Source organism: Oncorhynchus mykiss, chromosome 16 (genome assembly GCF_057628025.1).
Source record: "Oncorhynchus mykiss isolate SJ-2025 chromosome 16, ASM5762802v1, whole genome shotgun sequence".
In the NCBI taxonomy this organism is placed as follows: Eukaryota; Metazoa; Chordata; class Actinopteri; order Salmoniformes; family Salmonidae; genus Oncorhynchus; species Oncorhynchus mykiss.
The window spans coordinates 20,430,712-20,447,379 of NC_143037.1; the positions used below are offsets into that span (position 1 = coordinate 20,430,712).

At 40.7% G+C, this 16,668-nt stretch overlaps 2 protein-coding genes across 5 annotated transcripts in view; one reads left to right on the forward strand and one right to left on the reverse strand.

Moving 5' to 3' along the window:
• Positions 1-2,149, reverse strand: part of rnf40 (ring finger protein 40) — a 17,021-nt gene extending 14,872 nt beyond the window's left edge. The window contains exons 1-4 of one of the 2 annotated variants that reach the window (XM_021565141.3): positions 2,075-2,149; positions 840-988; positions 567-734; positions 228-453 (exon numbers count right to left, since the gene is read on the reverse strand). In XM_021565141.3, coding sequence (XP_021420816.3) covers positions 228-453; positions 567-734; positions 840-977 — 532 coding nt within the window. In that variant the 5' untranslated portion in view covers positions 978-988; positions 2,075-2,149. Of the gene's footprint in view, positions 1-227; positions 454-566; positions 735-839; positions 989-1,922 lie in introns of both variants that reach the window. The other variant, XM_021565142.3, reaches the window with a different exon arrangement.
• On the forward strand, positions 2,111-16,663 carry phkg2 (phosphorylase kinase, gamma 2 (testis)). Of its 3 annotated transcripts, none has more exons than XM_021565146.3 (10): positions 2,111-2,612; positions 5,701-5,809; positions 13,734-13,909; positions 14,017-14,071; positions 14,205-14,270; positions 14,366-14,529; positions 14,672-14,762; positions 14,902-15,055; positions 15,236-15,361; positions 15,546-16,663. In XM_021565146.3, the coding sequence occupies exons 2-10, from the start codon at positions 5,715-5,717 to the stop codon at positions 15,789-15,791; spliced, it is 1,173 nt and encodes a 390-aa protein (XP_021420821.2). In that variant the 5' UTR covers positions 2,111-2,612; positions 5,701-5,714; the 3' UTR covers positions 15,792-16,663. The 3 variants fall into 3 exon arrangements, with proteins under 3 accessions (XP_021420821.2, XP_021420822.2, XP_021420820.2); XM_021565147.3 differs by having other exon boundaries at positions 2,400-2,625; XM_021565145.3 differs by having other exon boundaries at positions 2,566-2,775.
• The last annotated feature ends 5 nt before the right edge of the window (positions 16,664-16,668 follow it).

Sequence of the window (16,668 nt, forward strand, 5' to 3'; positions counted from 1 at the left end):
TTAGGATGTGTTTTTTTATTTAACTAGGCAAGTCAAATTCGTATTTACAAAGACGGCCTACAAGTAAGTGATAAGTGACAGAAAGGTTTAGTGCTTGATGTTGCCATTCCTCACACCAGTTATTACCGGCGGCAACGCAATGGACTCAGAGGTATCATTACTTCTGATCAGAGGCTAGATATGCGTAGATGAAAAAGGTTGAGAGAGAGAGCAGGAATCCTCTTTACCGGTTGTCGAGTCCTGCTGTGGTTCACGAGCTATCTCCATACCGTCGGGTGGTGGAGGCTGTTTCTCCTCGTGTTCTGGCACTGGGAGTGGGGCTGAGGGAGGGGGTGGTGGGATCATCATGCCATCCGCGTCCATCGGGGTAGGGGTAGAAACAGGAGTAGCGGGGGATGCCGCGACCACCGTGGGGTCAATGCGTTGGCGCAGGACGTGAACATTTTCTTCCAACTGGAAGTTAGAGAAAGAGGGTAATAGACTATGTGTGTAGTGGGGGTTACACTTTAAGTTGAGAATATGTCTATGTTCCTTCACGGCAGCAAATGATTGTAGAACGTACGTACCTGGGACCAGTAGCGATTCACAATGAGCAGTGTGGTATCGTCAGTAGCTTGTCGCTTTTCCAGCTTCTCGATCTTCTCCCGCAGCTCATCCTCCATGGTCTGCCTCTGCTCCAGACGCTCACTCAGCTTTTTGTTCTTAAACTGGATCACCTTCATGTCCATCTCCTCCTGCAGACGTCACGTGATAATAAAGAAGATCAATTAAATCATCCCTCCTGTATGGTTAAGCACAGACAAGACCCAGTTGTGGGGTACAAAAAGATGACGACTAACCGTAGAGGACACTCCCCCAATGCGTATGGGCTCAATGAGAGTGGTGGTGGTCTTTTCCTCTTTTTTACACTTCTTCTCAGGTGGACCAGGGGAGCTGTCCCCACCTGAGGCTCGCTTCCCTCCCCCGGTGCCAGACATGGTTGCTGCTTCTGCAACAAAAGCGTGACAGCCGTTTTAGGACACAAAGCCGATGAAAAGGGGGCATTTCATTTGAACAACTTCATTTGTCAGCTGCCTATGGCCTCTACGAAGAGATATTTATGATGACAAGACTAATCACTTCCCCGTGTCAACACCAGGGTTTTGTCATTGTGTCACCAACTTTTGAAGTTTAATTTAGAAAATGATACTGAAACTATCTACTATTTGGTATACAACTACAAATAATTGATGTGGATTGCTTACAATTGCCCAAGTTGGCAAATTAATTCAGATTTGTATATGCCAATTCAATGAAGGCCAGAATGTCCCGCTAGCTAACTTGCTAGTTATCCCATTTCTGAAGTGTGGAATATGTAAACCTGCAAGTGGGCATCCAAAACTTGGCAGAGTAGCTATCCATGTTAGCTACCTAAATAGCAGTAGTTGCATGCTTAACGTACACTACATGACCAAAAGTATGTGGACACATACTCGTCGAACATCTCATTCCAACATTATGTGCATTATGATATGGAGTTGAACCATTGTTGCCCTTAAGTCATTTTCACTTCACAATAACAACACTTACAGTTGACCAGGGTAGTTCTAGCAGTGCAAAAAAATTGACTAACAGACTTGAAGGAAAGGTGGGATCCTATGACCGTGCCACATTGAAAGTCACTGAGCTCTTCAGTAAGGCCATTCTACTGCCAATGTTTGTCTATGAAGAATACATGGCTATGTTCTCGATTTTATACACCGGTGTGGCTGAAATAGCCGAATTAGCAACGGGTGTGGCTGAAATAGCCGAACCCACTAATTTGAAGCGGTGTCCACATTCATTTTTATACAGTGTATATTTTACTAGCTAGTATAACTAACGTTTGAAAGAATCTAGCTAGCTAACAGGCTAATGCTAATTGTAATGAATGCTAACGTTACCCGGCAAGCAGATTCGAGTTATACGGCCTATGCACTCGAATCACTTTGAAATGTTTACTACATGCAATCACATGTTTTTATTTAAAGATCACTACCAACTATCACAAATCTTCACCAGCAAAAAAATTAATTTGTAAAACATAGTCACTAACCGGAGATGACGACAGCAATTATTTAAGCAGTTTCCTGTACGGCACGGTAAGTGTACCGATGAGAAAGTAGTTTTATTAAAATCAAAGGTCCTGTAGTCCGTTTCTCGCTGTTTTTTTTACTGTGTATTTACCTAAATGCCGAATAGAATGCATGCGATACACATTTAGTCATTATTCAATAACTATCCCAATGTTATACGATTAATTATGTGAAATAATGTTTAGTCCATGCCACGCCTCACTTTGTCCTCATGATGGCACTACAGTCTACAGCCCCTTCATATGCATTGTTGTATGTAAATACTTGTTCGCGGAGAAGAAGTTTAAGAAACGTTGAAATCATTGTGAATGCAGCTGGACGATTTTTGTTAGTTGGTGTGCCTAATTTGGTATTTTGTTTGATGTCGTTTTCCCGCAATGTTTTTGTATTTTCTCATTCAATACTCCGTCCAACTGGTGGCGGTAATGCTCCATTAACATTGGATGCCAACAGCAGTTAAATCCCATTGAAGAAGAACCATTTTTGTTCATGTGTAAGGTAGGTAAAGGAGGTAAGAATGTAAACAATCAAGATGGTAGCTTAACGTTAGAAACCCTGGAAATATTTGCAATGACATAGTTGCCCTTCAGTTTGGTAGTATTGTCAGTCGGATGCTCGACACTATTTATCTTCTATCAATCTTGTGGTTTGATCGCATTTGGTAAGTAACGTTACCGCGTGAACCAATTTAAACGTGTGCAGCTAGTTAGACATGTCTAGTTAAGCTAACGTTAGCAGCTAGTTAACCTTGCTGTGATCAAATCGGTCAAAATTAAAATATGTTGTCTTCTTATGTGTAGCTAGCTACAGTAAGTATCTATGTCAATTGCTGGGGGTGTATTGCCATACATGTTTTGCCAAGTTACAGCACTCGCCGGCTAGCTACATCATCCGGCTAGAGGTAACTGGCAAGTGGCAACCTAGCCGAGTTTACCGAACTCTACATACGATAGAGTTGTGTGGGCTGGCTGGAGTCCGACTACATCGAGTCGCTGTCAGTCGATACTTGTAAAAAATTCAATTATTTAATGCTTTCCTTGTACCTATGTTTGTCCTTTGTAAATGCAAGCTTTTATTTGGTTGTTGTAGCCGACTAAACACAACTCCACGATTTGTGATGGAATTGAACTGCGACTAGTAGTGTGGACGGACTGGATCTCCGGCATCACATGAAATTATGTTTTAAATAAAAAGCTATTGATTTCAGCACCTTAAAGAATAGACCGCAATTACGTAGAACAATGTCGTATTAAGTGTGGGCTATTTTGGGGGGTATTAAAACCTGTAGTTTTTAATAAAAACGTAATTTTATGTGACATCGGAGATCCAGTCCGTCCAAACTAGTTGCTGCTCAACTCCATCATAAATAGTTGAGTTAAACCGGTTATGGGTGCTGAATTCCATCGTTTCTGTACTTGAACATATCGTGAATTTGAGAAACTCAGCTAGTGGCAACTTAGTCTGATTAATCAGGCTGTAATAGACAATTTAATTGGTGTGTGTATATATACAGTACCAGTCAAAAGTTTGGACACACCTACTCTTCAAGGTTTTTTCTTTATTTTTACTATTTTCTAAATTGTATAATAGTAGTAAAGACATCAAAACTATGAAATAACACATGGAATCATGTAGTAACCCAAAAAGTGTTAAACAAATAAAAAACATTTTAGATTCTTCAAAGTAGCCACCCTTTGCCTTGACAGCTTTGGACACTCTTGGCATTCTCTCAACCAGCTTCACCTGAAATGCTTTTCCAACAGTCTTGGAGTTCCCACATATGCCGAGCACTTGTTGGCTGCTTTTCCTTCACTGTTCGGTCCAACTCATCCCAAACCATCTCAATTTGGTTGAGGTCGGGTGATTGTGGAGGCCAGGTCATCTGATGTAGCACTCATTACTCTCCTTCTTGGTCAAATTGCCCTTACACAGCCTGGAGGTGTGTTGGGTCATTGTCTTGTTGAAAAACTAATTATAGTCTCACTAAGCGCAAACCAGATGGGATGGTGTATTGCTGCAGAATGCTGTGGTAGGCATGCTGGTTAAGTATGCCTTGAAATCTAAATAAATCACTGACTGTCAAAGCACCCCATATAATCACACCTCCTCCATGCTTTACGGTGGGAACCACACACGCGGAGATCATGCGTTCACCTACTCTGCGTCTCACAAAGACACGGCGGTTAGAACCAAAAATCACAAATTTGTACTGATCATACCAAAGGACAGATTTCCATCGGTCTCATGTCCATTGCTTGTGTTTCTTGGCCCAAGCAAGTCTATTCTTGTTATTGGTGTCCTTTAGTAGTGTTTTTGCAGATGTAACTCTGGGTCTTCCTTTCCTGTGGCGGTCCTCATGAGAGCCAGTTTCATCATAGCATTTGATGGTTTTTGTGACTGCACATGAAGAAACAAAGTTCTTGAAATTTTCCGCATTGACTGACCATCATGTCTTAAAATAATGATGGACTGTCATTTTTCTTTTCTTATTTGAGCTGTTCTTGCCATAATATGGACTTGGTCTTTTACTAAATAGGGCTATCTTCTGTATACCACCCCTACCTTGTCACAAGACAACTGATTGGCTCAAATGCATTAAGAAGGAAAGACATTCCACAAATGAACTTTTTAACAAGACACACCTGTTAATTGAATTGCATTCCCATTGACTACCTCTTGAAGCTGGTTGAGAGAATGCCACGATTGTGCAAAGCTGTCATCAAGGCAAAGGGTGGCTACTTTGAAGAATCTGAAATATAAAATATATTTTGATTTGTTTATAACACTTTTTGGTTACTAGATGATTCCACATGTTATTTCATAGTTTTTATGTCTTCACCATTATTCTGCAATGTAGAAAATAGCAACATTAAAGAAAAACCCAGGAATGATTAGGTGTGTCCAAACTTTTGACTGGTATTATATATAGCCTGATATGTTTTGTGTGCAAAGTCATATAAATGACCGGTTGTCTGTGCAGTTTGTCCTTCTGCTGCTTGAAATTTGAGACAAAATATCCACAGGAAAGTATGGTTTACCCAACTTTTTATAGCGCCAGTAGGTATGTGTTAGGCAGCTAGGTAAAATGTGTTTTATATTGGATATTCAGATTTAAATCTTCAAATGTGAGGATTGTTCTCCATCCTCAACGGATTCAGAATATACAATGTTCACTGTCATGGCATGCTTGGTTCAATAGCTATTGATGAGAGAACCGAATATCCCATATAAAACTAACTTTACCTGGGTGCCAAAAGAACCATATCTGCTCTCTAAAAAGTTGTGTAAACCATACTTTCCTGTGGATATTTTGTCTCAAATTTTAAGTAGCAGAAGGCCAAACAGCACAGACAACCGGTAGAGCACACTAAATTTAATTTTATTCAACATTCTGGTTTGTAAGGAACATTTACACGAGTTTGCACAAATGTCCCAGGCTGCATATAATATACCAATTTGTTGTGCATTAGATAAATTCAAGCTAAATGTAGCCTGTCACCCTTGATCAATTTGATTATCTTGTCAAAGCTCTCAGAGCATCCTGTCCAAGTAACAATAACACGGTAATGTTCTGATCATGTTATAGATTAAGCTGTCACCATGACTCGAGATATAGTGATTGGAGATGAACTACCTGACTGGGTGGGAGCCAAGGAGTTCTACCAGAAATATGACCCGAAAGAGGTGATTGGCAGGTGAGTTACTAAGTCACACTTCACACAAGAATAGATCCTAAGCACATTATAGTCCAGCGGCTAAGTGTCACATTTTAGGGGGACACGGCCTAAGACGTGTTCTTGGCTATAGTGCCATCACAGATTTTGTCACATGGCCATATCTCCATAAGTAATAGGTAGACACAGCTCAGTGATGGCTTACAATGTTTGAGATGGTGTTGAGAACACAATAAAAGCACTGTGGTTCTTGAAGCACGCAGACTGATGCGCCTGGCACCTACTATCATTCACCATTTTAAAGGCATTTATATATTTAGTCTTGCCCATACACCCTCTGAATGGCACACATACAATTCATGTTTTAATTGTCTGAATGCTTAAAAATCCTTCTTTAACCTGTTACCTCCCCTTCATCTACACTAGTTGAAGTGGATTTAACAAGTCAATAAGGGATCATAGCTTTCACTTGGATTCACCTGGTCAGTCTATGTCATGGAAAGAGCAGGTGTTGTGTAACCAATGATTATGGATGAAGACTGAATAAAATAACCATCATAACAATTGTAATACATACATTTTAGAAAATATTAAGTAAATATATCCAATAAACCCAATAGCAGTAGTGTAATTGTGTTTCTACCTTAATCCGTGGAGCAAAGGGCTCTGGCTCAGTGACGTCATTTCAGATAAGCCTAGGGTACGGCAAAGTGTATAAATTAAGCTTATTTACTGTACTGCAAAAACAAGCAGAATTGACTGCAGCCATTATCACCTTGCTGTAGCTTATTTCACCTCATTCTCCAAACACGTCATACAAGAATTAGCTGCCATGCACTAGCTCAGCACTGGGATTAACACTCTAGTTTAGTTTAATGTCAAGTCAAACAGCAGTTACCTAGCCAAAGCCGTCTACTGCAGCCATATATGCACTGTTTTGAGAAAAACTTGCGCTGATCCCTACAGTTGTGTCGATGAGCTCCCATAAAGCCAGCCAGCCATACAAACAGCCTTCCCCTCTGCTCCCAGGCGTCCGCATGGTCCTAAAGTCAGCTAAACTGCATTTGCCCTTTAATTAGGATTGGAATGATTTTTGTAGCCTTTTTAAAAAATTGTTGGTGTTGAGCTAGGGTATGGCGATGCTCTGGTTATACATTTTTATCCGGTTTGTAAAGATGAAAAAACGATGCTAAAAGCCACCATTTCTGCTGAAATCAACTACCAAATTCTTGATGAGTGTGGACATCTAAAGTGAATGTGAAATCGAGACAAAGTGATGGAAACTGAATTTGAGATTAAAATGCTTGAGGTAGTGTGGAGAACACAATAAAATGGCCCAAGTATGCCAGATATGTATCCTTTAAAATGTATGCAGAATAGTGGTCAAAAGGTGCCCTCAAATTGCCATTTTGTAATGCACAGCCCCAAATGCTGGCTTACAATGTTCAAGGGGGGGGCTATGACGGCATTTTAAAGGATACATATCTGGCATACTTGGGCCATTTTCTTGTGTTCTCCACACTACCTCAAGCATTTTAAGCCATCATTGGCCTTTATGTACCAATTATTTATGACATATGGCCATGTGAATCCTGTCCATTGGAGCTGGTTAGCAGCCATTTTGCAAAACTGGTGCCCTAGAGTAAAATAAGTTACATCTGCATTGGCACTATAGCTATAACGTCATTATTTAGACCTTTACTTGCTGTTTGTAAAGGTTGAATGGTCTCACAAAGGCATTTAGTTCAAATGGTTTCTCTTTCTGTCGACTCTGTTTTGACATCTCACATCGTGCTTTTCATTCGCTGAAGCCTTATTCAATTACACGTAACATGCCAATCAGCGCTTTGTGGGTGTAAGCACCACAGGTCTATCTATATACAGTGCATTTGTAAAGTATTCAGACCCCCTTGACTTTTTCCACATTTTGCTACATTACAGCCATATTTAAAAATGTATTCAATATATATTTTTTCCTCATTAATCTACACTAAATACCCCATAATAACAAAGCGAAAACAGGTTTTTAGAACCTTACATAAGTATTCACCCTTTGCTATAAGACATGAAATTGAGCTCAGGTGCATCCATTCCATTGATCATCCTTGAGATGTTTCTACAACTTGATTGGAGTCCACCTGGGGTAAATTCAATTAATTGGACATGATTTGGAAAGGCACACACCTGTCTATATAAAGTCCCACAGTTGACAGTGCATGTCAGAGCAAAAACCAAGCCATTAGGTCGAAGGAATTGTCCATAGAGCTCAGAGACAGGATTGTGTTGAGGCAGAGATCTTTGGAAGGGTACCAAAACATTTCTGCAGCATTGAAAGTCCCCAAGAGCACAGTGGCCTCCATCATTCTTAAATGTTAAATGGAAGAAGTTTGGAACCACCAAGACTCTTCCTAGAGCTGGCCGACCGGCCAAACTGAGCAATCGGCGGATCAGGTCTTTATGGTGGAGTGGCCAGATGGAAGCCACTCCTCAGTAAAAGGCACATGACAGCCTGCTTGAAGTTTGTCAAAAGGCACCTAAATGACTCTGACCATGAGGAACAAGATTCTCTGGTCTGATGAAAATAAGATTGAACTCTGGCCTGAATGCCAAGTGTCACGTCTGGAGGAAACCTGGCACCAACCCTACGGGGAAGCATGGCGGTCGTAGCGTCATGCTGTGGGGATGTTTTTCAGTGGCAGGGACTGGGAGGCTAGTCAGGATCGAAGGAAAGATGAACGGAGCAAAGTACAGAGAGATCCTTGGTGAAAACCTGCTCCAGGGCACTCAGGACCTCCGACTGGGGTGACGGTTCACCTTCCAACAGGACAAAAACCCAAACACACAGCCAAGACAACACAGGACTGGCTTTGGGAAAGGTCTCTGAATGTCCTTGAGTGGCCCGGACTTGAAAACCGATTTTAAATCAACAGAGACATTTTTATGTGTTCTGGAAAACAACCTGGTTTTACCTGCATTCCATACTAATTTCAGTTCAATAAAGGTTTGTTGTAAAGCATTAAGACAGGCTGCAGTTCAGAAAGAGCCTGCTTAACCGTGGGGGCAATAGCATACACAACAGGATCATCAGCATACAAGCGCAGGGATTTTTTTTTTTTTAACAGACAAACTCATGTTGTTAATGTTATTAGTGAACAGTACTGGACCAAGAATTGACCCCTGTGGGACACTTTTTTTTTGTTATGTCCGATTTAACACCATCAGTGGATATACACTGAGTTGTATTTGTTATACACAGCCAAGTTACACGGAGCCTGGTCTAGGCCAATTGATGAAAGCCTCTAAATTTGCAGTGAGTGATCAATAGTATCGATGGCCTTCGACAGGTCAATGAAGAAGGCAACACAATGTTGCCGTTTATCCATACAATTAACCACATAACGTATGACCAGGGATACAGCAGAGACTGTGCTGTGACCTGGTCTCAAACCTGACTGATTTTACATTTATAATAATGAAGGGAAAAAAATGCATAAAATCACATTGTAGGATTTTTAATGAATTTATTTTCAAATTATGGTGGAAAATAAGTATTTGGTCACCTACAAACAAGCAAGATTTCTGGCTCTCACAGACCTGTAACTTCTTCTTTAAGAGGCTCCTCTGTCCTCCACTCGTTGCCTGTATTTATGGCACCTGTTTGAACTTGTTATCAGTATTAAAGACACCGGTCCACAGCCTCAAACAGTCACACTCCAAACTCCGCTATGGCCAAGATCAAAGAGCTGTCAAAGGACACCAGAAACAAAATTGTAGGCCTGCACCAGGCTGGGAAGACTGAATCTGCAATAGGTAAGCAGCTTGGTTTGAAGAAATCAACTGTGGGAGCAATTATTAGGAAATGGAAGACATACAAGGCCACTGATAATCTCCCTCGATCTGGGGCTCCACGCAAGATCTCACCTGTGGGGTCCAAATGATCACAAGAACAGTGAGCAAAAATCCCAGAACCACACGGGGGGACCTAGTGAATGACCTGCAGAGAGCTGGGACCAAAGTAACAAAGCCTACCATCAGTAACACACTACGCCGCCAGGGACTCAAATCCTGCAGTGCCAGACATGTCCCCCTGCTTAAGCCAGTACATGTCCAGGCCCGTCTGAAGTTTGCTAGAGAGCATTTGGATGATCCAGAAGAAGATTGCGAGAATGTCATTTGGTCAGATGAAACCAAAATATAACTTTTTGGTAAAAACTCAACTCGTCGTGTTTGGAGGACAAAGAATGCTGAGTTGCATCCAAAGAACACCATACCTACTGTGAAGCATGGGGGTGGAAACATCATGCTTTGGGGCTGTTTTTCTGCAAAGGGACTAGGATGACTGATCCGTGTAAAGGAAAGAATGAATGGGGCCATGTATCGTGAGATACATGTGAAAACCTCCTTCCATCAGCAAGGGCATTGAAGTTGAAACGTGGCTGGGTCTTTCAGCATGACAATGATCCCAAACACACCACCCGGGCAACGAAGGAGTGGCTTCGTAAGAAGCATTTCAAGGTCCTTGAGTGGCCTAGCCAGTCTCCAGATCTCAACCCCATAGAAAATCTTTGGAGGGACTTGAAAGTCCTGTTGCCCAGCAACAGCCCCAAAACATCACTGCTCTAGAGGAGATCTGCATGGAGGAATGGGCCAAAATACCAGCAACAGTGTGTGAAAACCTTGTGAAGACTTACAGAAAACGTTTGACCTCTGTCATTGCCAACAAAGGGTATATAACAAAGTATTGAGAAACTTTTGTTATTGACCAAATACTTATTTTCCACCATAATTTGCTAATAAATTCATTAAAAATCCTACAATTTATCATTTTGTCTGTCATAGTTGAAGTGTACCTATGATGAAAATTATAGGCCTCTCATCTTTTTAAGTGGGAGAACTTGCACAATTGGTGGCTGACTAAATACTTTTTTTGCCCCACTGTATATACTCCACAGGAGTGGAATAAGTGGAATGGTATTAAATACATCAAACACATGTTTCTGTGATAAACTCCTAACCCTAAATTCGGCAATTGATACTTTCATTTCCATGTTTATTTGAGCTATCTGCACTTATTCCTCACTCATCTCTACTATATCTTGACATATCTCATTATGTTGATGTCTTTTGTATGAAGTGTTAAAAAAAAATGTATTATGTGAAAGGGTAAAAAAAATAAGTTTTATAACCTACCAATGGCACAGGGTTCGCACTTTCGTAAATTTCTTGTCAGAGAAATGTTCAAAGTTAAACATATTCAACTTCTCAGATGCATTCAGATTCAGTTTTCAACATCCTGATACTTTGCCAGCCAGGAAAGGTAGAGGAAAACGGATATAATCAAATGCTTTCTGTGGTAAACAGAAGCTTCTGGCGTTTTCTGAAGCCAATGTGGCATGAAGCTATTATATTTTCATTCAACCTTATTCATATATGTTTTTCTCATTGAGATAAAATCTAATTTTTTAAGAGAGACCTGGTCCAAGAGTTCTTTGCAAGGAACACACAACACTATGTGTGGAGAAAAAAAGGCAGGAGCACACCAACAGCAAAACCTCATCCCAACTGTAAAGTATGGTGGAGGGAGCATCATGGTTTGGGCTGCTTTGCTGCCTCAGGACCTGGACAGCTTGCTATCATCGACGGAAAAACGAATTCCCAAGTCTATCAAGACATTTTGCAAGAGAATGTAAGGCTGTCTGCCAATTGAAGCTCAATAGAAGTTGGGTGATGCAACAGGACAACAACCCAAAACACAGAAATAAATTGACAACAGAATGGCTTCAACAGAAGAAAATACGCCTTCTGGAGTGGCCCAGTCAGTCCTGACTTCAACCCAATTGAGATGCTGTGGCATGACCTCAAGGGAGCAGTTCACACCAGACATCCCATGAATATTGCTGAACTGAAACAGTTTTGAAAAGAGGAATGGTCCAAAATTCTTCCTGACCGTTGTGCAGATCTGATCTGCAACTACAGAAAACTTTTGGTTGGAGGTTATTGCTGCCAAAGGAGGGTCAACCAGTTATTAAATCCAAGGGTTCACATACTTTTTCCACCCTGCACTGTGAATGTTTACATGGTGTGTTCAATAAAGACACGAAAACGTATTGTTTGAGTGTTATTAGTTTAAACAGACTGTTTGTCTATTGTCGGGACTTATAATTGGATTTGATCTTCATCTATGACCAATTTTATGCAGAAATCCAGGTATTTCCAAAGGGTTCACATACTTTTTCTTGCCACTGTAATTGACAGAGTGAAAAGAAGGAAGCTTGTACAGAATAAAAAAACATGCATCCTGTTTGCAACAAGGCACTAAAGTAATACCGCAAAGAATGTAACAAAGCAATTCACTTTTTGTCCTGAATACAAAGTGTTATGTTTGAGGAAAATCCAATACAACACATTACTGAGTACCACTCTCCATATTTCCAAGCATAGTGTTGGCTGCATCATGTTATGGGTATTCTCGGGAGCCCTAAGGCACTGCATCTCAGTGCAAGAGGCGTAACTACAATTCCTGGTTCGAATCCAGGCTGTTTAACATCCGGCCGTGATTCAGAGTCCCATAGGGTGGCGCACAATTGGCCCGGCATTGTCCGTGTTTGGCCGGGGTAGGCCGTCATTGTAAATAATAATTAGTTCTTAACTGACTTGCCTAGTTAAATAAATAAAAAGGGGACTGGAGTTTTTCAGGATAAAAAAACAACTAATGGCTAAGCACAGTCAAAATCCTAGAAAAAACCTGGTTCAGTCTGCTTTCCACCAGACACTAGGAGACGAATTCCCCTTTCATCAGGACAATAACCTAAAACACAACACCAAATCTACACTGGGGTTGCTTATCAAGAAGACGGTTATTGTTCCTGAGTAGCCGAGTTACACATAAATCTACTTGAAAATCTATGGCAAGACCTGAAAATGGTTATCTTGCAACCAATTTGACAGAGCTTGAAGAATCTTGAAAAGAATAATGGTCAAATGTTGCACAATCCAGGTGTGGAAAGCTCTTAGACTTACCCAGAAAGACTCACAGCTGTAATCGATGCCAAAGGTGCTTCTACAAAGTATTGACTCGGGTGTGTGAATATGTATGTATATTAGATATTTCTGTATTTCATTTTCAATAAATTAGCAACAATTTCTAAAAACATTTTTTCACTTTGTCATTACGGGGTATTGTGTGTAGATGGGTGAGAGGAAAAAAATCTATTTAATACATTTTGATTTCAGGCTTTAACACAACAAAATGTGGAGTAAGTCAGGGGGTATGAATACTTTCTGAAGGCACTGTAGTTTAATCTTGTTCATGATACCATGCCTTGTTTTTAGGAGTTGACTGATTTTAATGTCAATGCTAATGTGACTAAAATGCACTAACTAGCTAACCTGTTAAGATGTATTTGATGGACCACAAATGCTCATTGTGCAAATGTATTTATGTTTTCAATAAACATTGGAGACTAAATATTGTTTACATGTTGTCAACATTCTAAGCCCACCCTGTCTGTTTTGCCCCATAGTTGTGCATGCGTCGGTTCTGTTGCTAAACAATCAACCCGTCTATGGAGCTGGGGGGGAATGGACCAAATCTGTTTTGGGACTGTAGCCAAAAATACTTATTTAGACATGCCCTAGCTGTGTGTGAAATTTGGTGCCTCTATCACAAAAGCCTTTTTTTTTCTCCCTTAGTCAGGAGTACTTTTCAGTTGCCCGAAGATTATGATCACTCGCCCAGAAAATGTAGCTGTTTACAAACAGCAATGCCATAACTTGTCTGTCTTTTACTTAAAAATACTGCATTTATTGTGCAATTTGGTTGTTTTCAGGAAGAAATTATGATATTAATTGCCCCATGTGGCAAACACAGATCAGGCTCATCTGGCCTGACTACTCAGCCAATTTGAATTGACACTTTACGATATCTATTTCTTTGTCCTTGCAGAGGTGTGAGTAGTGTGGTGCGCAGATGTGTGCACAAGCACACAGGGCAGGAGTTGGCAGTGAAGATTATAGAGATCACAGCTGAGAAGATGACCGCACAGCAGCTGGAAGAGGTGAAGAGCTCCACACTGAAGGAGATCCAGGTTCTCAACATGGTCAAAGGACACTCCTCTATCAGTGAGTTTGTACTACCTTCACCAATGTACCGAAGGGCATTAAAATAGCTTACTTGTCTCTTGAAATGCAATATGCTAATGATAGACTTTTATTTCTCTTTCTCCAAGTCACTCTCATTGATTCCTATGAGTCAACAACCTTCATATTTTTGGTATTTGACCTGTAAGTATGCATTTATATAGCCTAATATATTATTACATGTGTAGCTGTGTTTTGTGATGCGTTTGAACTATCCTGTCTTTTCGTAGTCTTCGACCTACTCAAGAGTTTTCTATCGTTATTGTTCCTTTTGCAGCATGAGGAGTGGAGAGCTTTTCGACTACCTGACAGAGAAGGTCACTCTCAGTGAGAAGGAAACTAGGTGAGTGTCTAGATTTTGGTCCGTTATAACCCAAGCCAGAAATACACTCCAGATCTTCTCAATTATCTCTCTCCCTCTCTCCCCCTCTCTCTCAGGTGTATGATGCGATGTCTCCTGGAAGCTGTCCAGTACCTCCATTCCCTCAACATAGTTCACCGGGACCTGAAACCTGAAAACATTCTGCTGGATGACCAGGGACACATCAAACTCTCTGACTTTGGCTTCTCTGTCCAGCTTCAGCCAGGCAAGAATCTGAGAGGTGAGAGGGAAGAATGAAATGAACTCGTTGCATTTTGGATTTACACTCTCATCAACAAAATAAAAAGTTGAAGACAAAATCCATTAATTGCCCACATAGCTCAAATGTGTAATTGCTTTCTTTGTTCTCTCCAAACGGCTAGAGCTTTGTGGGACACCAGGTTATTTGGCACCTGAAATCCTGAAATGCTCCATGGATGAGACGCATCAGGGATATGGGAAGGAAGTTGACCTGTAAGTCTTAAAATTTTCACTTTCAGTAATCAGATAGTCCTAAGAACATTTTGTTATTTATAATATAAGAGCACCAAACTATTTTATGAATCCGTGAAGATTCTGTTCCTGACACTGTATCTGGTTTTCTGTGTGTTAGCTGGGCGTGTGGGGTGATTCTGTTCACCTTGCTGGCTGGCTCTCCACCCTTCTGGCACCGCAAACAGCTGCTGATGCTCAGAATGATCATGGAGGGCCGTTACCAGTTCAGCTCCCCAGAGTGGGATGACCGGTCTGACACCGTCAAAGATCTGGTGAGACCTCATCCTGTCTCTAGTTCCGATCTATGATTCATGGGCTGATTTTGTATATTTCAAGGTGGATTTTAATACCATATGTCATCAAAGAATATGTTGAATATGAACATTGATACACTTTCTCCGACTGGCATTGTTTTAGGACTTCTCTCTTGTTCTCTCTTTCACAACTGTTAGATTACCAGGTTGCTGGTGGTGGACCCAATTGTCCGTCTCAACGCTGAACAAGCCTTGGCTCATTCCTTCTTTAGGCAGTACCAAAGGGACGAGGTGCGTCACTTCAGTCCCCGGAAGACATTCAGGGTAAGTTTCGATGTATTTTGTGTTATTTGGCTCCAGTGACCGTAAAATAAACCGCTGAGCCAGAATTAGATTTCCATTGCATCCAATTGGATTCGTGCTTTGACTGGAAGATGGGGATCTTCTGGGATGTTGTGAAGTATGAATGTGTCTGTTTTAATTCACGTCCCTTTCCATGTTCCTGTAGGTACTGATCCTGAGTGTGCTAGCCTGTATCCGCATGTACTGTCGCTACCGCAGAGCCAGGCCACTGACGCGGGAGGTCCTGGCCAGAGACCCCTACTCCTTGAAGGGAGTGCGCAAACTAATCGACGGCTGCGCCTTCAGGATCTATGGACACTGGGTTAAGAAAGGGGAGCAGCAAAACAGGGCTGCCCTCTTCCAGAATACGGCTAAAATAATGCTTCTTGGTTTAGAGGACTTTGAAACTTAAAAGATCATACTTGTTCTAGTAACTGCATTAGCTTTAACAGGTTTGACATTTTGGTGTGCATATTTTTTCTTTGTGAATGCTAGGTCTCGTTACATAGGATGAGGAATTCATGATCCGGTGACCATGTTCTCCTTAATGCGAATAATGGCTCATTATTATTTATGGTTAAGTGGAATTTGAGATCGTTGTGGATCCAGAGATGAGAATTTTGTGTTAATTTTAGGGTCCAAGAGAGTGCTTTTTGAGACTACTCAAATCAGCTGGCAATGGTTTTAGGAAGCAAAAGTGACAAAGCCACTTCAATGCACTATATTGTACACATAGGGCAAAAAAGGTGAACATATATCCATACCGATGGTGCAGTTAATGCTTGAAACATTTTTTTTTTTTTATTGCTATGACATTCTCTATTGAGTTGACATAACATTCTTTTTTTCATTGTTTACTTCTATTTGCTACCTAAACCTGTATTTTAGCAATCATATATTCTTACTGAATCTAAAATAACATAGCGGAAAGTTAGTGATTGCAGAAGAAACATTAAACATTCCAAATATAGTTTTCCAATTTCCACTAATAGTTTGAGTTAAGGGTATAGGAAATGACGAAATAACTGTTACCCCAGTCAGATTAGTTTCCTTTCTGTGTTTGGTGTTTAGTGCAATACGGCAATTATTGTAACCAATAGCATTCCTTTTCAGTCCAGTTTGAGATTTACTCAACTAAGTGTTCCTTTGCCTGAATTAAAATGGCATTCCATTCCTACAATAATTGTACAACTGTGAAAGACCAATGTTTTATTGATAATGAAAGTAACCTATTTACTTTGTAATATTTGTGTGTTGATTTTGTGTTTAAAGGAGTTAACAAAAGCATG

Excerpts from the sequence above, each read along its gene's own strand:
- phkg2 (XM_021565146.3), top strand. The coding sequence starts at position 5,715 with ATGACTCGAGATATAGTGATTGGAGATGAACTACCTGACTGGGTGGGA. Across the intron at positions 14,072-14,204 it reads ATATTTTTGGTATTTGACCT|CATGAGGAGTGGAGAGCTTT; the intron begins GTAAGTATGCAT and ends TTCCTTTTGCAG. Across the intron at positions 14,763-14,901 it reads TATGGGAAGGAAGTTGACCT|CTGGGCGTGTGGGGTGATTC; the intron begins GTAAGTCTTAAA and ends TCTGTGTGTTAG.